We start from the raw sequence: 23,230 nt of genomic DNA on the forward strand, positions 1-23,230 counted from the left end.
ATAATATTTAAAATTCAGTCTTTCGGTCCTACCAGCCACATTTCAAGTGCTCAACAGCCTCATGTGCTAAGGGCTACCATTTTGGAGACAACAAACAGAACATCTCCATCAATACAGGAAGCTCTAATGAATAACGCTGTTCCTGACTGATGAAAAGGGTAATGAATGAAGACACTTATTGGAAAGACTACTCTGTCAGCTTAAAAGGCTGGGAGAAAAGTGAAGAGAATAATACACCACCAACTCTGTATTGAACCCTCATTCCTATGAGACATGTTACTCTAACAGGAAAAACACATCAAAACTCCTTATTTTAACCCTGTCTCAGGCCAGTGGCTGAGGTTCTAGATCGTTTACTGGGCACCTACTATGTGTGTGGAGCCGTGCTAGATACTGGGTCCCACTGGAAGGCCCTCAAAGGGCACCAAACACAAGGCTGAAAGCAGGCTATGGAACCTGATGGACAAATTTCGTACCTTGGGTCCATTCCTTGCATTACAATCTCATCCTGCTTGCACTCCATCATGTCATTTGTAAACATAGCATGGAAATACGGGATAGAGGCTGCTAAGACGATCCGGTGAGCGCTGAATTTGTGGTCCCCGATCTGTGGGCAGAGTAAAATACAAAGACAGACATTGAGCAACGCAAATGTGGAAACCCACACTATTCCTTCCGCAGGTCAACTGTCTGCCCAATGGAGAGGTACTGAAGGCATCCCAGCACGTGATGGCTGAGGCACTCCACAAAGACCCTGAAGTATTTTAAACTCAGCACACTCAGTTATAGTAGGAGAATGCAAATAGCACATTTTTAAGAGGTATTAGTTAGAAGTTTTTATTTACACAGCAGTCTTCACTGCAGCCCTCCAAAGATCTCCTAGCAACTCAAAGACCTGACTTCCCGAACCCTTTTTCCTGATCCCAATTTTCAGATGGAAGAGACAAACTAGCCAAGAGCCCTGAAGCACTTAACAGGAGGCTCCTCAAGAGGACTAAACACATGAGAAATAAGACCAGGCTTGCAAAGTGCTGGGGGGCGGGAGGCACATGCAGGAATCAAGGACAGAGCGCATATCATGGGCACAGATGTTATGGGGTCCCAGGGTGCCAAGCAGGCTGTGGTAGAACACAAGGAGCCCAGAGTTCTCTTAGGAACGTGACCCTGGCAGTGGCTGGAAGGACTCGGGCTATGGACTGGCTGGCGCTCTGCACAGCTCACAGGGCTCACAGGGACAGAGGCAGACTCTTTCTAATCTGTACCAAACCCTCATGGACACATCCTTAATCCTGGGGAGTTCTCCAAAGTGCTTTCCCACTATCTGCCAAAAGGATATTCCTTTTAACAAGCTTTGCCATTTATAGCTCCAAGACACATAAACATTTCCACTTAAGAACTTTCTACGCATCAGAAAGAGCAAAACAGTCTGGTTTTCTTCTTCCTTTTTCATCCAAGTCCCACATTAGTGAAATGCCAAAGCCATTTCACTGCCTTATACTCATCTCTTTGGGTCACATTTATTCAAGGATTCTAGCTCAGGCTGTGTCACCGTGTCCTCCTTTTCACTGACCTTTAGGTTTATTATCTGTTCACTGCTTCAAGAACAGGCACACCACCTTCTAAATACCAAAGGATCCTTAACCAGATTCAGCTTCTACGCTCCTCCTATAATCCACGTGTTGTTCTACTACCACCGTTGGTGATATTATATGGCTGCATGCTGAGGGTCTTTCTTAATTAAAAACAAAAAAATCACACCAATACACACAATATTTCTTAAAATTGTTCTACAAGGCTTATAACGAAAACCAGAAGTTTCTGGTCCCCCGATTCCTGCTCCTAAGGGCAGCCTCTTTCTTGAGGTATTTCTCTCCACCTTTCTAAGTAATACGCCTATAATATTATTTCTTGAGGCCTCTTGGGTGACTCGGTGGTAAAGAATCGGCCTGACAATGCAGGAGACACAGGTTCCATCCCTGGATGGGGACGATACCCTGCAAGGGGTAATGGCAACTCACTCCAGTATTCTTGTCTGCGAAATCCCATGGACAGAGGAGCCTGGCAGGCTACAGTCCATGGGGTCCCCAAAGAGGGGGACACGACTTAGCAAATAAACAACAACAATTATTTCTTGAATTTTCACTGCTAGTTATTACTTGTGGTAGTCAGCCTCCAAACAGCTCCTAACTGACCCCTGTCTCCTGGCATCCCTGTCCCTGTGCAGGCCCCTCCCACAATATCTCAGGGTTGGTCTGCATGACTGATGGAACGTAGCAGAAGCGATGACAGTAGGTCACATTCAAGGCTGGATCACAGAACACACTGGAAATTCTTCTGGTTGTGTCTCCTGGATCACGTACTCTCAGGGAAGCCAGATAACAACATATCTGAAGGAGAGGTCCGGGCTTCCCTGGTGGCTCAGATGGTAAACAATCCGCCTGCAATGCAGGAGACCTGGGTTCAATCCATGGGTTGGAAAGATCTCCTGGAGAAGGGAACGGCTACCCACTCCAGTATTCTGGCCTGGAGCGTTCCATGGACTGTATAGTCTATGGGGTCGCAAAGAGCTGGACAAGACTGAGTGACTTTCACTAAGGAGAGGTCCACAGGACTACAGCCCAAGGTGACACGTGGCCTGCAACCCCATGAGGGCTTCTCAACTCATGACCCACAGAAACTGTGAGGCAATAAATATCTGCTATTTTAAGTCACTAAGTTTTAGGGTAATTTGTTATGCAGCAAAATATAACTATGATGTTTTCTATTTAACTCTTATGATGGAAGATTTAGGATTTTGTTCTAATGCTTCCGTCACATACTACTCCGCTTACTCTCAATTTTTCTATAGAATTATGACAAATTTTGGTTAAATTAGCATTAACAGTTGTACTATTAGGTCTATGTGAATAGTATTTGTAGCCAAGCCAAGATGTATACTATGATTGCATTTCTTTGTTGGTATAAAGCCTATTTTCCCTGAAGATAATAAAGTATTGAACTCCCTTTAACGTGTTCCATCAACTACTTGTTTGTTCCTGTGGTATATCTATACTAGAACTCTTTCTGGGAATTCCTTTCCCCTAACCTGTATTGGCGGAGAAGGCAATGGCACCCCACTCCAGTACTCTTGCCTGGAAAATCCCATGGATGGAGGAGCCTGGGGGGCTGCAATCCATGGGGTCGCTGAGTTGGACACGACTGAGCGACTTCACTTTCACTTTTCACTTTCATGCACTGGAGAAGGAAATGGCGACCCACTCCAGTGTTCTTGCCTGGAGAATCCCAGGGACGGGGGATCCTGGTGGGCTGCCGTCTATGGGGTCGCACAGAGTTGGACACGACTGAAGCGACTTAGCAGCAGCAGCAGCAACCTGTATTGGAATCTCTGTTTTTTGGATCCCATTTAATTCTCTTTTAACTTAATTGCCTTTTTCTGGTGAAAAGTGTCTTCTAACAGAGCATCTTTAAAAAAGGTGTACTATGAACTCACAGCATATCTGACACCAAATGTGTTGGCTCTGTTCTCACAGCAACCAATTCTCCAACTTTCAAGACACCAATTGGTATCCTACAGTTCAGTTCAGATAGTCACTTCTGACTCTACAACCCCATGGACTGCAGAACGCCAGCTTCTCTATCAATCACCAACTCTTGGAGTTTGCTCAAACTCATGTCCACCGAGTCAGTGATGCCATCCAACCATCCCATCCTCTGTCATCCCGCTCTCCTCCTGCCTTCAATCTTTCCCAGCATCAGGGTCTTTTCCTATGAGTCAGTTCTTCGCATCAGGCGGCCAAAGTATCCTACAATTGAATTCAAATCTGACACTATCTAGAGTTAGTGCGGACCCCTAACAGTTCCACCAGACTGCTCCTGCTTCAGATGCCCACTGCAAATCTGGGCCACTCGCACTTCTGACCAATCAGTTATAAGGTCAGAAGAGGGTGGGGTTCCCCACAATCCCCCTCTTCAGGTTTGAGAATTTGCTAGAATGGTACTTTTAAGTAAGCATGAGTGATTAGCTCATTGCTCACTGGTGATTGACACCATCTCCAGTCCCTCCCCCTTCTCTAGAGGCAGCGAGGTGGTGCTGAAAGCGCCAAACCTCTGATCACACGGTTGGTTCTTCCGGCAACCAGTTCTCATTCTGAAGCTGTGGAGGGGCCCACAGAGTTACCTCATAAGCATAAACAGGTATGGCTGACTTCTCCTCTTACCCCTATTACTTACAAAATTCCAAGGGTTTTAGAAGCTCTTGGGTTGGGAACTGGGAACAAAAGGCAAGTATTACAACAGAAGATGTCAGAAAATTACAAGGCTTTTTTAGAGCTCTGTGCCAGGAATCAGGGACAAAGACCAAATATGTATTTATTATATCACAATATCTAAGGGCTTATGCACAAAATGTCTGAAAATGTCTTTATTACCTTTAAACTTGGGTGGTATTTTAGCTGGCTATAAAATTCTGTGTTGAGAATTTTTTTTTTGGGGGGGGAGCAGTACTGAGGGATCTTAATTCCTCAACCAGGCATCTACCACGGGATTCACTGTGCCCTTGACAGTGAAAGTGTGGAATCCTAACCACTAGACTGCCAGGGAATTGCCCTCTTTCAGAATTTCAAGGTATCGTTCCACTGTCTTCTAGTTTGTTACTTTCAGGCAAGTTAATGCCATTTTGAATACTAACCCTAAGTATGTGACTGCTCTCTCTAGAGGCTTTTGGGGCTTTCTCTTTTTCTCAGAGATCTGAAACCTCATAAGGCTGTAACTTGGAGTCAATTTAATTTACTGTGCAGCATCATTCTATAGACATTATTTCAGTTCTAAGAACATCTTTTCATAACATTTCTTTGATAATTTCCTCCTGTCTACTGTTTATTTCATCTCATATTCCCATTAGTTAGGTATTAGACCTCTTGGAATGATCCTCTATAATTTATCTCTTCTCCCCAATTTTTCATCTCTTTCATTTGGTCTGTCTTCTGGGAATCTACTTAACCTTTCAATATTTCTGTGTGGTATTTTTCATACTTGCTATCATACTTTTAATTTCTAAGAAGTCTTCTTTTCTGGAGGTTCTTTTTATTTAAAGAATCTAGTTCATCTTTTATGAATGCAATATTTTCTCTTATCTCTCTCAAGACATTATAATTAAAATCTTTCCTTCTTCTTCTCCTTGATTTTACTGTTTCCTCTGAGTTCTTTTCTCTCCCATTTGCTTTGGACTCTGTCTTTTACGTCCTTTAAGTGTCTCACTGGGCTTCCCTGGTGGGTCAGAGGTTAGAGCGTCTGCCTCCAATGTGGGAGACCCGGGTTCGATCCCTGGGTTGCGAAGATCCCCTGGAGAAGGAAATGGTAAACCTGGCTATCTGCTCAGACTTTGAAAGCTGCTGGAAAGCTCTGTTTATGAGGGCTAAGCTCATCAGCTTGTGCACTTCACATTAGTGTAATCGGGCAAGAAGAATCTGCCATTTTTTGAGGGTCCTTCAAAGTAGGCAGTATCTTCAGGACTTCTTCTCTGGAACTATATTTATCAGAGAAAGATCTTTCAGTCTTTCGCATGGGAGCACCTGCCTGCAAATATTCTGAAAACTGTGAGAGAGGGGAATTGTTCTACTAATCACTATTTATAACTTTGTCTTAAAGCCGCTATTTTCAGTTTTGCTCCATACTCCATCCCATCTTCTGTGCTTGGTGTGCCTCTGATTCAATATCTAAGACTAAAATTTTTGTCTCCTGCAAAGAGTAGGGGAGGGGCTGTAGGCATCTGTTTTTTACACAGACTTTTAACTAATCTTCCTGTTTTCAGTATTTGGTTTTTCCAGTTCTGGAGCTAATCCAGGGTTCCGCATTACAAATCCTCTTTCTTGTTACTTCTCTCCCCCCACCTCCAGCAAGAACTTTCAGTTCCTCAGGTCCATTAAGTTCATCACACTCGCTTCTTGGCTTCGACATTCCAATGACCTCTCATTTGCAGATCTCTCTTCTCCCTTTTCTGTGTGCTGAGTCATGTCTGACTTTTTGCAACCCTATGAACTGTAGCCCACCAGGCTTGTCTGTCCATGGGATTTCCCAGGCAAGAATACTGGAGTGGGTTGCCATTTCCTCCTCCAGGGAATCTTCCTGATCCAGAGATCTAACTGGGTGTCTCCTGCACTGGCAGGTGGATTCTTTTACCACTGAGCCACCCAGGGAGCCCCCTTCTCCCTCTTACTATCATTTTAACGGTATTACAGGAAGGAATGGAGGATAAAATGTGTATTCAATTTGCTGTGTTAAACTCCTGTGCATTTATTTTTCATGTAGAAAGTAAACAGAAGACAAAAGGACAGGCTGTATGTGCACGAACTGGGTGACCTGATTTCCCAAAAAAGCTCAGCTAAAGAGACGACAGGCCTATCTTGGGATATGCTAGCCAGATTACATCTGAATTCCGTGTTCAGTTAAGGGGAACAACTAATTTTTCTTTAGGTGATGGCACCTACATGTATTTGAAAAATAGCTGTACCTACACCTGAACAATATAATTTATCTCACCCACAGACTGCTGCAGATGTTGATTTGAGGGCCCTTTGCAACAATTCTGCAGAATCCCTTTAGCATGGGAACCCCTGCACCAGAGGTACCTGGAGATCCCTCCTAGTTAGCGGTGTCTGAGACCTTGACTGAGCAAATGCAACCAGAAATCCTAAGCACCTCAGTTCTACCTAAGTTGTGACCTGCTTTAACACACACACACACACACACACACAAGTTGTGACTTGCTTTAACACACACACACACACACACACACACACGCACGCACACACACACCCCCCTACCTCTTTCCATTTTCTTCCTTGGAAAGACTAAGATATCTTTCATTCCTGACCCTGCCCAGATCTCTGGAAATACCACGAACTCTGTTCCTGTCAAAGGCAAGTGAGACTCAAGATTCAACTAGCTGCTTGTTCAGGCAGGAAAAGCAGCAGGGCGAAATCTGAGTTGGGAGTAATCTGAGACAGGCGTCCCCAAAGAAAGCAAGAGCTACTCCTAGAATAGATTTCTGTTTGATGGCAAACATTTTGATACTATTCCTCCTACCTTCAAGGAGCCCACAATAAACATAAATAAAACAGTAAGTGAACAGTTAAGTGCCTTGCCTGTACAGACAGAATCCCCTTGGGATCAGTGGGGTTTAAGACTAAGCTTTTAGGCAGTCACAAGAGATGCTGAAATTGCATGACAAGTAGTAATCCATAATTTCACTAAGGCAGACATTTGAATCATAAAAGCTATGAATCTTGTGGGTAAGGATGAGCCTATAAAAATGAGTAGGCTTGGGTTAATCTGTAAAATTCCTTCTGGCTAGAAAGTCAATAACTGTCTCTTTAAGACAGACAGTTATCATGGTAGATAAGAACAGATACTCTGGAACTAAATTAGCTAAATATTAATTACTCTGGGTTCAAATCTAAGTTCTGCCACTTACAAGCAGTGTAACCCTGGGCTAGTCATTTAACTTTACTACTTCAATTCACAAATCTGCAAAAGTGGGGTAAACAGTACCTCCCTCATGGGGTTATTTGGAGGATTATATTGGCATTTAATGCAAGGCATTTAAAACAGTACATGGCACATATGATGTGTTACATAAGTGCTTGTTAAAGAAAGAAAGAAAATGTCCTTATATTGAGAATTTCACAGAAGTTATTTTTAATTCCTTTAAAGAAGGGGTCAACAAACCATGGTTATGGGCCAAAATCTGGCTTCCCTACCTATTTTTGTGCTAAGTATAGGTTTTACATTTTTAAATGGTTGAAAAAAAATCAAGCCTCACATTTCATGACATGTGAAAATCATATAAAATCCAACTTTCAGTAACCAGATATAAAGTTTTTGCTTTTGAACATAGACATGCCCATACTATAGCAAAGCTGAGTAGCTATGATAGTGACCACTGGCCCGCAAAACCTAAAATATTTACTACCTGCCTCTTTACAGAAAAAGTTTGCTGACCTCTGCTCTAGAGTCACAGGGAACAAATATTATGAAGAGGGAGGTGGACACATTCTCTAGAAAGGGAAAGATGTTGATCACTTATTTGAGACACCACCCCATGCCCCACCCACATCACACCTGATTTTCAGAGATCACACCCTGCTGAACTAGAATGAACCGTCTACACCCTGTGGAACCCAACACTGAGATACAGGGTCTAACACAAAAACACTTGTTCCTTTCGAAAAGGAAGTGAGCTCAGCCTGAAAGATAGAGGCATTCACAGAGGAGTCATGAATGGCCTGTATGGGCCTGCTACCACCAGTTGCCTTTTTTTAAACTTCAGCTTCTTAACCATAGTTACACAATCAATCATCCTTTCTCCAACACCCCCATGGAGTTTCAGTGCTATTTAGCCTCAGCAAATAATGCAGCCTTGTCCATCAGCAATGCAGGAGGTGGACTGCCTGGAGATGCCCTGAAGCACTTGCCTTCAGACCTCAGGAACCTACCAATCCCCCCACGTTATTCAGCAACTGCCCAGCACAAAGCCAGTGAGGCCCAGCTGTCCATCCAAACCAGAATCTTATTCACGTGTCAGACATTACGGCTCCTCCATGTTTGAGATGTGAAGCCTCAGTCTTAAGCATGATACTTTTCTGTTCTTATCCGTCCAGTGGACTTCAAACTCCTTGAGGAAATAAGGGTCATGTACATCCCCCAAATAGTTCAGTAAATATTTATTGAAATTAAAATACCAACTCCATCCTTAATGGCTACCCAGAAAATCAATGAATCTTTGCAAAAATAAACTAATATGGTAGGAAAAACAACGGCAGTTTCACTAAAAGTGATAGCCAAAATGGACCACAGCTTCCTTCAGTTAAATTTAGAGAAGAATATGGAAGACTGAGCAGGGGGCACTGTGAATTTTCTACTCATTTCCTTCAAAACTTTTTACATATATAAGTAGATACAGTAACGCTTTCCTCATAGCTCGTTTGGTAAAGAATCTGCCTGCAATGCAGGAGACCTGGGTTTGACTCGGGTTGGGAAGATCCCCTGGTGAAGGAAATGGCAACCCACTCCAGTATTCTTGCCTAGAGAATTCCAGGGACAGAGGTGTCTGGCAGGCTACTGTCCATGGGGTTGCAAGAGTTAGACTTGACTTAGTGACTAAACTACTACCACCAGATACCGTAAACCTTCAAATAACCACAACGCTTGATGGCTAGTACAACAACAATCTATCACGAATATTCATTATCACCTAGGTATAAGATGACCTCTATATAGCTATGTAATATTAAGTTATTAACTATGTATGAATAATGTTTAATAATATATTTGCTACGAATCTTCTGTAATAGCACAATGATGATGAGAACAGCTCCAGGTAACAAGGAGCTGGTGGGGGCTCCAACAACTCCGTGTGTGATGAAGCAGTCTGCGGTGGGAGGATGCTGACCACACACGGCAAGAGCCTTGGCAGCACTTCAGCCCCCCATCTTTTCTCCTGTTTGATTACATGAGACAATGAATGACTGGTCTAGACTGCTGAGGCTGGTTCTGCTATTAAGAGTTAAGAGTTCTGAGCATTGTGGTCTGGAGAAAGCCCTGGGAAAATGCAAGAAAGGGGGACCTTCCTTCCTGGTCTTAACAAATGGGCTCTAACCAAAGGTGGTTTCAGCTCTGACTGCCCCCTGGTGGTTACCTGCAGGCCCCCACTCAGCTCACCAGTTAGGTCTTCAAGGACCCCATGTATGAAAACGCCATGGAGACGGCATCTGCTGCAGGCATCAAAGGACAGAGCAACCACAGTGCTGGACTGACTGGGAACACATTGCAGGGGACGCAGAAATGGTGGACAGCTATCTGCCGCAAAGATAACTCACTTTTTGAATCAGGGAAAATATCCTGACTCTGGATAGGGATAAACACACCCAGTGTCCGACTGCCCATCATAACTGGGGCATGTGACCTCTCTGAGGTCAGGTGGACAGGAACCAGGGCCACTGGGTGCCCTCCTCTGTAAGTGTGAACAGTGGATTCCGGAGCAATTTGACTCCTAGCTTACCTTCCCCTCTCCCCCCTCGCCCACCAAAATGAGACCCTGATCATTACAATAGCCCTAGAGCTAATAAGGAAATTGATTTTTTAATTTTAAAAGTCTCGAAAAGAAGGTCTCCAGGCTGAGACCTGGAGAATTCTACCAAACATTTAAAAAAGGACTAATACCAATTCTAAACTATCTCTTACAGACAACAGGAGAGAAGGGGACAACTCAAACTGAAGTCAGTGTTAGGCTAATACTCAAAGTAGACAAAAGGGAGCACAAAAAGAGAGGAAACTACAGACCGATATCCCTCAGGAATACAGATGCAAAATCCTTTAACAAAATACAAAAAGAATTAATCATATACTGCAACCAAATAGGGTTTATTTTGGGGATCCAAAGCAGATTCAATATTCAAAACTTTTTCAATATAATCCACCATAAAAACAGGTTAGGCTTCCCTGGTGGCTCAGAGGTTAAAGCATCTGCCTGGAATGCGGAAGACCCGGGTTCGATCCCTGGGTCCACCATAAAAACAGGTCCACCATAAAAACAGGTTAGAAGAAAAATAAATCACATGACCCTCTCAATCAGGGATGTACAAAAGAAAAACCATTTGACAAAATTCAACACCTATTCATGATAAACACTCTAAAAAGACTAGGAATAGGGGGAATTGCCTCAACTTGATAAAGAACATCTACAAAAGACCGTTAGCTAACTGCATAGTTGCTGGTAAAAGACGGAATAGTCCTCCCTGAGAAGAGGAGAAAGGCAAGGCTGTCTACTCCTACCATTGCTATTACGCACAGTCCTGAAAGTTCCAGCCAGTGCAGTAAGGTAACAAAGCCAAAGAAAAGGAATACACATCAGAAAATAAGAAAGAGCAGTCTCCTTATTTGCCAATGACACAATGGTCTATGTACAAAATCCAAGGCAATCTACCAACCCCCACAGTCCCCTCCCCACATACACAAAAATGCCAAACGCCAACCAGAAATAACCTAGAACCAATGAGTGAGTTCAGCAAGGTCACAGTATATAAGGCCGCAGGACACAACATCATCATAGAAAATCAACTGTACTTCCACATACTATCTGTTAACATGTGTAAGTCAAAATCTAAAATATAATTACATAATTGCTCAAAAAAATTAAATGATGTGAATTTAACGAGTTAGCAGGACTGATGTGCTACAAAATGCTGATGAAAGACATCACAGATCTAAACAAATGGAGAGACATACCGTGTGCAAGGATTACAAGACTCAACGCAATAAAGATGTCGCTTCTCTCCAAATTAGTGCATAGATTTAATGCAATTCCTACCAAAGTTCCAGCAAGAGTCTTTTTATAGCTATAAACAAGATTATTCCGAAATTTATACGGAAAGGCAAAGGAACTAAAATACCTAAAGCAGTTGTGAACAAAAATTAAGTGCAAAGGGCCAAACAAGCACATGAAAAGATGTCTAACATCATTAGTCATCAGGGAAATGTAAATCAAAACTGCAACGAGATACCAGTTCACACTCATGAGTATAGCTACTATTAGAAGAAGAAAAAAAAAAGGAAGAAAAGAAAAAGAAAAATCAAACAGAAAATACCAAGCGCTGATGAAGATGTGACAATACCGGGGGACCCGTGTGCACTGCTGGTGAGATGCAAAATGGCGCAGCTACAGCAGAAAGCAGTCTGGCTGCTTCTCAGAAAGTTAAACACAGAGTAACAATCTGATGCAGCAGTCCCACCCCCAGGTGTGTATCCGAAAGGACTGAATGCAGAGTCTCAAAGATTTACTTGTACACTCGTGTTCACAGCGCCAGCATTCACAGTGGCCGAAAGATGGAGACAACCCAGGCGCCCGTCAATAGATAAGTGGATAAACAAAGTGCGGCATATACATATAACAGATCACCGTTCTGCCCTAAAAAGGATGGAATCAAGACAAAGATAAGGCGCAGACTGGAAGGAAATATTTGCAAAACACATGTCTGAGAAAGGACTGTTATTCAAAAGATGCAAGAAACTTTTAAAAGTCCATCAATAAGAAACAGCTGAATTTAAAAATGGGCAGAAGACTTTAACAGACATCTCCCCAATACAGATGGCAAAAAATAAGTGTATTAAATAAGCATATTAAGACACTCCACACCATGTCATCAGGGAAATGCAAATTAAAACAATGAAGTAACAATACATATCCACTAGAATGGCCAAAACCCAGAGCACTGCCAACACTGAATGCTGGCAAAGACGTGGAGCAACAAAAATGCTCATTCATCACTGGTGGGAATGTAGAACGGGATGGCTACTTTGGAAGACAGTTCGGCACCTTCTGACAAAGCTAAACATATTCTTAGCGTGTAATCTGGCAATCACGCTCCTTGGAATTTTCCCAAAGGAGTTAAGAAAAGAGCTATCAAGCCATGAAAAGACATAGACGACCCTTAAATACATATTCAAGTGAAAAGAAAAAAAATCTTTAGAAGGTATATACTATATGCATCCAACTACCTAACATTCTGGAAAAGGCGAGAACTATGGCGATAGTACAAGGCTCACTGGTTGCCAGGGGTTAGGGAGGGGCCAACAGGTGAGCACAGATGGGCCTCCGGGCCATGGAACGGCTCTGTGACACTATAATGGTGGATACGCGCCATTCATCCCTCAAAAACCTTGGAACATACACCACCAAAAGTGAACGCTAACGTAAAGTACAGGCTTTGGGTGATACTGATGTGTCGATATAGGCTTATTGATTGTAACAAATGTACCACCTGGGTGCAGGGTGCTGACAGTGGGGAGGCTCTGTGTGCAGCACCAACAGGGAGTGTATGGGAAATCTCTGTCTTCAGTTCAGTTGTGCTGCAAACCTAAAACTGCTCTAAAAAAAAAAAAAAGACTTTTTTTTTTAAAGGGGGATGAAATTCTAATACACCCTACAACATGGATGAATCTTGAAAACATTATACTAAGCGAAATAAACCAGGCACAAAAGGACAATATTATATGATTCCACTTATATGAAGGGTGTAGAATCGTGAAAACCACACAGACAAGAAAATACTGGGTTCTGCAGTAAGTTTGTTTGGGTTTTTACATAAGATGTCATGGAAAAACTCAAACGAACTTTTTGGCCGGCCCTATAAAACAAAGGAAACCAGGATCTGGGGGGAGGGGCATTGGGGACTTGTTACTTAATGTTTATAGAGTTCTGCTTCAACTGATGAAAAAGTTTCCAAAATACACAGTGGCACTGGCTATACATCATTGCAAATGCATCTAATGTCACTGAACTGTGTGCCTAAAAATGGTTCAAACGGGGGAAACAGGTAAAATGAAATAAACAAAGGGGTAGGAGTAACTCTCCCCATTTCACTACTTGTCACATAAAGCTAGAGAAAGCACAGCAGTGTTGTACTGGAGCAGGGAGAGAGGCACTCACCAACGAAAGAGAATGGAGAACCCAGAAGCCCCATCCAGGGATAGCCAACTGATTTCTCACAAATGTACAAAAGCATCTGCGCACCACACATGGGAGAAAGACAGTCTTTTTAGCAAACAGGACTGGAGCAGCTGGACACCCTTAGCAAAAAAAAGAACTTTGACATACACCTCGGTTTTTACAAAAATTAACTGGTATCTTGAGAGCAAGCCAGCAAGTGGGAAATTCACGAAGCATTTCTATGTTGTAATCTTGAATAAACGTTTCTTCTTTGGGAAACCTCAGTTTTTGCTCTTAAGACTGTCGACTGATTGGATGAGGTCCACCCCATTTTGGAAGGTAATCTGCTCTACTCTAAGTTTACTTTTTAAACATTAATCACACCTTAAAAAAATACTCTCAGGGCAACATCTAGACTGGTGTCTGCTCAAACAACTGGGCATCACAGCCTAGTCAAGCTGACACACAAAAGTAACCACTGCACCAAACATGCTGGCAGGAATGTACGATGGCACAGTTACTCTGCAGAACAATTTGGCGATTTCTTCTAGAACTGAAACTCAATTTACCACGTGGCATGGCAATTGTACTCTTGGGCACTTATCCCAGAGAAATGAAAACTGACATTCATACACAATCCTGTAAATGAATGTTCACAGCACCCTTTCTCGTAATATGTGAAAGCTGGAAAGAACCTAAAGGTTCAGTGGGTGAATGGTTAAACAAAACGTGGTACATCCATCCACACCATGGAACACTCCTCAGATCTATTAAAGAACAAACTATTGATACAACAAAGTATATGACCCTCAAATGCACTATGCGGAGTGGAAAGAGCCAATCTCAAAGGTCACATACTCTGTGATTCCATTTTATACACCATTCTTGAAATGAGAGGTGGGGAACAAATCAGCGGTTGCCAGCAATTAGGGATGGTGGGAGGGAGGGCGTGGATGTGATGATGAAGGGGCAGCGCGAGGGACATCTTTGAGGTCACGGGGCAGCTCTGCCCTGAGGAAGCGGAGGTCACCGGTAACCCTGACAAGAGCAGATGGTGGTTCCCTGACATGATGGACTTACCTATCCCGAGTTCCACCAAAGGAGCAATCTTTCTCATGTTTCTTTGGATTGTCTAGCAATTAACACTCTTTATATGTTGAATGAATGAAGCTTGTGAATAAATCAACTCGATTTAAAATTGAGTCTGATCATGTCAGTCCCCACTTTGTTGAGCTCCCTACTGCCTGAGTCAGATCCAAATTCTAAACTGGCCCCCATCTACCTAACCAGTTTCATGCCTCACCATGGCCTCTCTTCCGGGCTTCCCTGGTGGGAAGAATCCCTGCCTGCAATGCAGGAGACCAGGATTCAGTCCCTGGGTGGGGAAGATTCCCCTGGAGAAGGGAATGGCTACCGACTCCAGCATTCTCGTCTGGAGAATTCCATGGACAGAGGAGCCTGGCAGGCTGCAGTCCATGGGGTCGCAGAGCCAGACGAGACTGAGCGACTCACGCTTTCGTGTCTCTCTTCTGAGCTGCTGCCAGTTCCCTTACATGGCCCTGTTCCCTTGCCTGGATCCTTATTCCTTACTTTTCTGCCTGGTGATTTACTCCTCAACCTCTGAAGATCCAGCTCAAATGCTCCCTCCTCTGAGGGGCTTCCCTGACCCCCAGGCAGCAGGCTCCTCCGTTCCTGCACACTTGATATGAGCCTCCAGCACAGAAGATAAGATATACCACACTATGTTGCCCCTAATGAATGTCTTCCCATCCAGGCTGAAGAATCTTCCCATGGAAAGGAAAGACTGAATCCTAGCACTGAAAACAGTGCCTCATTCTTTAATCTGTGGAATCAATCCTAAAATGATTTCATCTAAAAGGTGAGAGCTCTCAGTCCTTCATCCGGGGTACAAGTCACACAACTTTTGATGAGTTTCACCTCATCTTTCTGGCTCAGGGCTGGGGGAGCCAGTGGAAGGAAGATACTGGCCCTTGACTAAAGAGAGGGTAAGGAGCATTACTTTCTGACCTTATCTGAAAATTCATCAGCTGAAGCAAAAGCCTCAAGAAAAAGAGGATAAAGCTTGGGGCCAACCCGCGGAGGGCTTGCCTTCCACACTAACAGTGCATCTTGGACCCTAGAAGAAATAAACAAGCCTCGCTGTAGTTGTCCGGTTCAGGGCCATGTCCAACAAGGGGGTGGGGCTGTGTTCCTGGATAGCTTGCCTGCTAGCCCTGGACAGGGGCAGAAGGATGCTCATCCCATTACAAGCAGAAATGTTTAGTCCTCACAAACCCACGGGGCTGGGAATGAGACAAGTACAACAGAAAGCACAGAACTGGTTCAGTCTGGGGTTTTGATGCTGTTTTAAAGCACATTCTGTGAATGGATAGCCAACAAGGACCTACTCTACAGCATATGGAACTCTGGTCAGTGTGTGTGGTGGCCTGGATGGGATGGGCGTTTGGGGGAGAATGTATATGTACATGTATGTACAGGTATATACATGTATATGTATGGCTGGGTCCCTTTGCTGCATGCACACCTGAAAACTATAACACTGTTTGCTAACTGGCTAAACCCCAATCCAAAAAATGGCTTCCCTGATAGCTCCGTTGATAAAGAATTCGCCTGCAATCCAGGAGACCCCGGTTCGATTCCTGGTTCTGGAAGATCCGCTGGAGAAGGGATAGGGTACCCACTCCAGTATTCTTTGGCTTCCCTTGTGGCTCAGCTGGTAAAGAATCCGCCTGCAATGCAGGAGACCTGGGTTCGATCCCTGGGTTGGGATGATCCCCTGGAGAAGGGAAAGGCTACCCACTCCAGTATTCTGGCCTAGAGAATTCCAGGGACTGTATGGTCCATGGGGTCGCCAAGAATCAGAAATGACTGAGCAACTTTCACTTTCACCAATACAAAATAAAAATTAACAACAACAAAAAAAGCACAGTGTGAAACCCTCTGTGAGGAAGCTTGGGTCTCTCCGCTTTAGGGGGCCTCCCTGGGTAAGTGATTCAGGAAGGGGGTGAGGGAGGAAGTGGTTGACCAGCTAGCACTAAGAAAAGACCTGGGGCTATGGGCCCACGGATGAGCCAGTCAAGAGCTGGCTAAACATTCAGGCCTGTCCCCACCTCCTTCAAACCCACCCCCGCTTCACCCGCGTCCAGTAGAGAAGGATGGGAGGAAAAAGGGAGATGGGAGGGAGGAGCCCTCAGAAACCACTGAGCATCTAACCATACCAACCACATTCGATTTGCAAGTGTTTCTCACCAGCTCAGATGCCTGACCGTGAGAATTCGAGGAGTTCAGTCAGCATTCCACCCACCTTCCCAATCGCACCTTCCGCCTGGCTCCCCCATGTCTTACTTGCTCAAGAAACATCCTGCATACACTCCTGCAAGTCTGCGCCCTTGAACCAGCTCTCCCCAGGCTCTTCCTACCATGTCTGTCTGTCAAAGTCCTATTCATCTTGCAAAGTACCAAAGAGACACCATCCTCTCGATGAAGCCATCACAAACCCTCTGAACTGGAAGTAACTGCCATCCCTCTGGTGATACTGGTGCAGTTACGGAACTTACCACCCTCTGCCTTGTCTCACAGTTAACTGATGGCTATCTATTTCCCCCTACCAATCTTTAAAGGCCAAAGAAAGGGGCTGACTCCCACTCATGGCAGGGTGCCTCACACACGCAGCAAAGCATCACGCACAGCTAAATGCACTGCAACAATATGCTGACTGAAGGAGTATCTCCAACCTAAGCCAGAGGCCCTGGAGGGGCACTCAGCAAACACTTTTGAGAGCTTGAAACATGCCAAGAACAGTGTTAGATAATAGATGCTTCCCATGCTTCCGAAGCTCAACGTTTAGAGGGGGAGAAAGACTCTCTCACATGTCTCTGTGTTAGTGTGCTAAGCAGGGATGGGGGGGGGGGGGCAGGTGCACAGGACGCAACAATCACCAGAGTCTACTTCAGAAGCTCCAGGGTGGGGCCTGAGGGTCTGCATTGCTTACAGGCTCTGAGGCAAGGCTGAGGCTGATGCCATGACGCTATTCTGAGTAAGCAGGGGTTGAAGTAAAGTGGGAGAGATTAACTATACCTGGAAGGAGGTGAGAAAACTGTCATATTTCACACATCTCCCCACCGTGATAGGGCAAAAGAAAGCAGATGGCACAGGTCTCTGCCCATACAGGTTGGCAGGGAGTCAGGTGTGCAAATTTAGGACCACAAGACAGTGCTGAACAGACACAAATGCAAAGTGTTTTAAGAGAACAGAGGAAGGAGTGTTTGGCCGCTTCTCTCCCTTTGAGAAAACTGCAAAAGGAGCTGTGAAGCGTGGGTAGGACTCTGCTGGCCGAGGGGAGCGGATACTCCAAGCCCCGGGAATATTAGAGCGGAGGCCCAGAAGAGGGAGAACTGATGTCCTAAGACAGAGTCAGCAGCTGAGATTGTGGGCAGCTAGGAGAGAAGGGCAGAGAGGGGTCGGGTCTGAAGGAACTGGAGTATCGAGAACACAGGTGGAGATCTAGAAAAGTTGTTCAGGGTGGCCGTAGACACCCCCAGAACATCCTTAAGCTTCTCCCTCTTAAAGCTCACAGGAGGCAGCCACGGATTTCTGAGAGCAGCTTAGGATAATCAGAGGTTCAGTTAGATCAGCAGTCCTTCCATCCATCCTACGGAAAACCAGCCACCGCCTGCTGCTCCTGGGCTCCAGCACCCCACGGCTCTCCCCACATCTCGCCGACTTAGAGAGACGTGACGGCCTACGGATATGCGGGACAAAAGATGAGCTTCACCCAACGTGGGCAGGAGCCCCTCTGAAACCCACCAAGAGCTGAGCAGCTCTGTTCTACTTTCCTGATCCGCCAACAAGTTTCTAACCTCTGATTTTCTTTGTGGTGTGGAAGAACAGACGTTCCTTCAAGAACAAGCCATAACTGGTCTCTTGCTCCGGCCATTAGCATTCTCCCTCCTGAGCGGGACAAGAAGAGGAAAGTGCAAACGATACTGTCTGCTTGCTTCATGAATTGTGGAAAATGCATCTTACCTTTGATACACCTGCAACCTTAGATACACCTCTAAGGCCCGCTCTGCCTTGCCTTCATTGTCCCCTCATTCATAGATAAATAAATGTGATCTGGCTTCATTCATTCACATGCTCATTCAACACGTATCTATGTGGCGTACTGTGCTGTACAAGGAACTACGCTGGGCTGGGGGCTGCCTCTCCGATCTTGTGTCCTTTTACTTTTCTCCTGGGCCACTCTATTCTTATCACACCAGCTGCCTGCTGTCCCCACAAACGCGAACTATGCTCCTGTTTCACTTGTGCCGATTATTTGCTCTGCCTAGAATACTCTTCCCTCAGATACGCTCATGGACTCCTCCTTCACTTCCTTCGGGTCTTTTACTCAGAGACTGGCTCAGGTCCCCCCAAAAAACCCAGCACCCAGTCCCCTTACTATTCTTCTTGACTTTTCTCCATAGCACACGTCACCGCTGGACATTTTATACCTGTTCATTTGTTCACTGTGCCCCGCTGGGGAAGGTAAGCTCACACCCGCGGGGCTCTGCCTGCTTGGCTCCTGCCCCAGCACTTCAGACAGTGCTTGACTCAGGGAAGGTGCTGACATTATCTGCTGATACCCTGTTGAGTGAGAATGAAAGGGAGGCCACTCAGGACAGGAGAATGACATGGTCACACCTGGAAACCAATCCCCCGGCTGCACCAGGATCATCCCATAAAGGGTCTGCAGCGATTCTCAGCACGCTGCCAGAGTTAAAGAAACCCCGGGTTAGGAAAAGGTGAAGAGGGTCTGAACTGGGACAGTGGGTTATTGAGCACTTGCTCTGCAGAAGCCTCACTAAGTGCTGCACTCACAGCCCCTGTTCTCACGGAGTTATAATCCTGTAGATAACTGTGTAATTACCATTATTGATAAATGTCACAAAAGGCACGTGAAAGAGAGAGGACGAGATAAAGCCAATCTGAGAGTTTCAGTCCTGCATGACTAGACGGGTGGTGTGCCATCTTTAAACAAAGCAAGCAGAAGAGATGGTTTAGAAGAGGCCTCATTTTACATTCAATGAGCGTAAGGGTCAACAGGACAAATGGAAATACAGATTCGGAGCTCAGGAGTGAAACAAGAGGTCGAAACCTAGATCTGAAAGGCATTTCTAATTTGTAGACTATGCCAAGAAAGATGCTGTTGGAAGACAGGTTAGCATAATGTGTTTCGCTGATCCTCTAGCTCTGTTAAGATGACATGACTTTTACATTTTACAAATCGCCACAGAAATAAAAACCTTATAACGTGTGTGCCTCACTTAAATGTACATCTCTTAGAAGTTGATTTCATTTACGTGACCATTTGAAGTGCAGTCATGGGGCTGAGCTAATAAAAAATGCGGTTCCTAACGGCTGAAGCGACTTATTGCAAACACTGAAGAGTAAGGAAGATTGCTCCTTAGCATGAAATGTTTCTGACCAGTGGATCTAGGGAGAGAGACAAATTCTGTTTTTAGTGTCTTTCCAGTTACAAAGCACTGTAAGTAATCTCACTGGCCCACTAGCTAACAAGTCTTCAGCTTATCTCTTTTTAAATTGTAGTAGTTCAGTTCAGTTCAGTCGCTCAGTCGTGTCCGACTCTGCGAACCCATGAATCACAGCACACCAGGCCTCCCTGTCCATCGCCAACTCCCGGAGTTCACCCAAACTCAGGTCCATCAAGTTGGTGATGCCATCCAGCCATCTCATCCTGGGTCGTCCCCTTCTCCTCCTGCCCCCAATCCCTCCCAGCATCAGAGTCTTTTCCAATGAGTCAACTCTTCCCATGAGGTGGCCAAAGTACGGGAGTTTCAGCTTCAGCATCATTCCTCCAAAGAAATCCCAGGGCTGATCTCCTTCAGAATGGACTGGTTGGATCTCCTTGCAGTCTAAGGGACTCTCAAGAGTCTTCTCCAACACCACAGTTCAAAAGCATCAATTCTTTGGTGCTCAGCTTTCTTCATAGTCCAACTCTCACATCCATACATGACCGGAAAAACTATAGCCTTGACTAGACAGACCTTTGTTGGCAAAGTAATGTCTCTGCTTTTGAATATGCTGTCTAGGTTGGTCATAACTTTCCTTCCAAGGAGTAAGCATCTTTTAATTTCATGGCTGCAATAAAATATACATAAAACTTACCGTTTTAACCATTTTTAGGTGTACAGTTCAGTGGCACACTGCTGCAGAACCATCACCACCACCTATCTTTAGAACCTCATCTTCCTAAACTGAAACTCAGTACCCATGAAACACTGACCCCGATGTCCTCCTCCCAGGCCCTGAGAAATCGCCATTCTACTTTCTCCTTTTATGAATCTGACTACTCTGGTTACCCCATTTAAGAAGAATCATACAATATCTGTCCTTCCGTGACCAGCTTATTTTGAAACGCAGCATAATGTCTATAAGGTTCATCCATTTGCGCTTAGGGTCAGAATTGCCTTCCTCTTTAAGGTTGAGTAATATTCCAGTGGATACATGGACTATTATTGCACTGCATGTATGGAACAAAACGGACTGCATCTTGTTTATCCATTCATCCACTGACGCAGCACACCACTGGGCTGCTTTCGTCTTTTGGACACTGTGAACAGTGCTGCTATGAACCTGCTTGTACAAATACCCGTTCTTGAGCTTATTTTCCAAAAAAAGCATTTCTGTATTTTCATCAGATATGCAGCACACTGCCCAGACATATTGGGCCGCACCTGAGCTACTGATCTACCCGGCCTGCCACAAGCCCGAACTCTGGCCTTTACCTTCCGAGCCCTGCACACAGCCAGTCAGGCCCATGGGAACACAGGAGCCATCACGGTCTCCTCTGGCCTGCCCCTGTGCAAGCAGCTAAGCATCCTCAGCTACCACTGAGATAGAAAGGGACCATGGTGTCTTTGGTTAATACTTCGGAATAGTTAGCTTCAAGCTTCAACAGAGCTGCAAGGCTTTATCGATGAGATACTGGGACTTCTCTGGGGGTCTGGAAGCTGAGGTGCTCCCAAAGCAGGGGGCCCAGGTTTGCTTCCTGGTCAGGGAACTAGATCCCACGTGCTGCAGCTAAAAAGATCTCACAAAGAAGACAGAAGACCCACATGCCACAACAGAGACCCGGCACAGCTCAATAAATAAATATTTAAATAATAATTTTTAAAAAAGATGAGATGCACAACGTAACAGTAGCTTCTCCTATGTCAGTTATCGGTCACAGACCAGGCCAGTCCCTTGATCAACTGCTGTGAGCGGGGGGAAAAAAAAAGTTTTTCTTTTCTGATTCACCTGTACTCTTTAACAAGAGCTGCTTCCAATCTCTGAAACCACAGAAGTAGACGCTGGGGCAATAAAGCAAGTGTAACCGAATCCACAAGTCTTAAACTTTACAGAGGCTGTATCAGTATACAACAGGGGTCAGCCAATGGGTCTGGCCAACACCTGTTTTTATAAATAAAGTTTTACTGGACCACAGCCAGACCTGCTCATTTATGTACTACGTACAGCTGTTCCCGTGCTACAACACCCAGAGTTGGATAGCTGCAACTTAAACAGTGTGACCCACAAATCCTAAAATATTTACTATCTGGCTCTTTACAGAAAATGCTTGCCAGCTCCTGGTTCACACATCTTGGTTCATTCTTTCTTCTCCCCAACTAGAAACAATGATGTGATCCTGCTGTTTGGGTAGAAAAGGCCTAAATGGACTGTGAGGAAGTTGGCTGGTTTCTATGCCAGGGAGACAATGGGAATGCCAACAGTCAACAAACCTAAAGTAGGAAGGCAGATGCCATACTTGTAATTCACGAGGGGCTAGGAATACATCTTGGAGAAAGGACATGGTCTCATTTTCCATCAATCAGCACACAAGTTGAACCAGGTGTGGCCAAGGGGCAAACAATGGGATCTCATGTACAAAACAATAAAGGAACCACCTGCAGTAAGAAGCATCCCCAAAGACAGGCTTCTGACATTCACCCAGATGGCTGGCCAAGCGCCAGAGGCCACAGGATGAACCCAGTGAATGTTGCTCAGTTAGGAACTGATTTTCCAAGATACCTCAGTTGGGCTGCACACAGCAAGCCTACAAGGCCTGTATGGGCCCAACTTTAAGACCAAAGAAAGAACCTGAAGTCAGCAACAGAGCCATCAATGGTTTAACGGATAGCGGGGATCTTATACGTCTGAAACAAGGTCCTGGAGTGACATCCCACTGTGTGCAGAAGGCAGGCAGGACACGGGGGTAGTCTTCACTCCCAAGTGGAAGGAGATGACCAGTAGTAGGGAACCTGATGTCAGGTGGGCTCATCAGTCACCAGGGAAACAAAGAGGGACCCCCCGCCCCCTGCTCCTTTCCTAAGAATAATCACGGGGTGAGGGGCGGGGAATAAGAGGGTGGAAAGGCCAGTCATGTGAGCAGGATATAGATGAAGCAGGTACTGGTTGGGCAGGAGATGTACAGAGAGCAAGACAACAGCCATCTTGAGTACCCTGACCATGTAACTCTCTCCACCTACAGTCAGGCAGCATCAAGCTCCTTCATTCACCTAAATCAGTGTCCAAATTTAACAACACCCCCGACATAACTCACAAAAGAGCAAAACTGACTTTTTGATGAATATGAATTCATAACACAGGTGCCCACTGTGATATGTGAACAGGTGCTCTAACGGAACACACTCTTCCCCTTAATTTTAACTGCTCATCAAAAAG

The 23,230-nt window shown here is 45.0% G+C and overlaps 1 protein-coding gene across 26 annotated transcripts in view; it reads right to left on the reverse strand.

Moving 5' to 3' along the window:
• KLHL18 (kelch like family member 18) overlaps positions 1-23,230 on the reverse strand; it is a 120,144-nt gene that overhangs the window by 23,652 nt on the left and 73,262 nt on the right. For all 26 annotated transcript variants that reach the window (XM_060402923.1, XM_060402921.1, XM_060402917.1 and 23 more), the window contains one exon: positions 477-607. In XM_060402923.1, the coding sequence (XP_060258906.1) occupies positions 477-541 (65 nt within the window). In that variant the 5' untranslated portion in view covers positions 542-607. The remainder of the gene's footprint in view (positions 1-476; positions 608-23,230) is intronic.

Source organism: Ovis aries, chromosome 19 (assembly GCF_016772045.2).
Source record: "Ovis aries strain OAR_USU_Benz2616 breed Rambouillet chromosome 19, ARS-UI_Ramb_v3.0, whole genome shotgun sequence".
Classification (NCBI taxonomy): domain Eukaryota; kingdom Metazoa; phylum Chordata; class Mammalia; order Artiodactyla; family Bovidae; genus Ovis; species Ovis aries.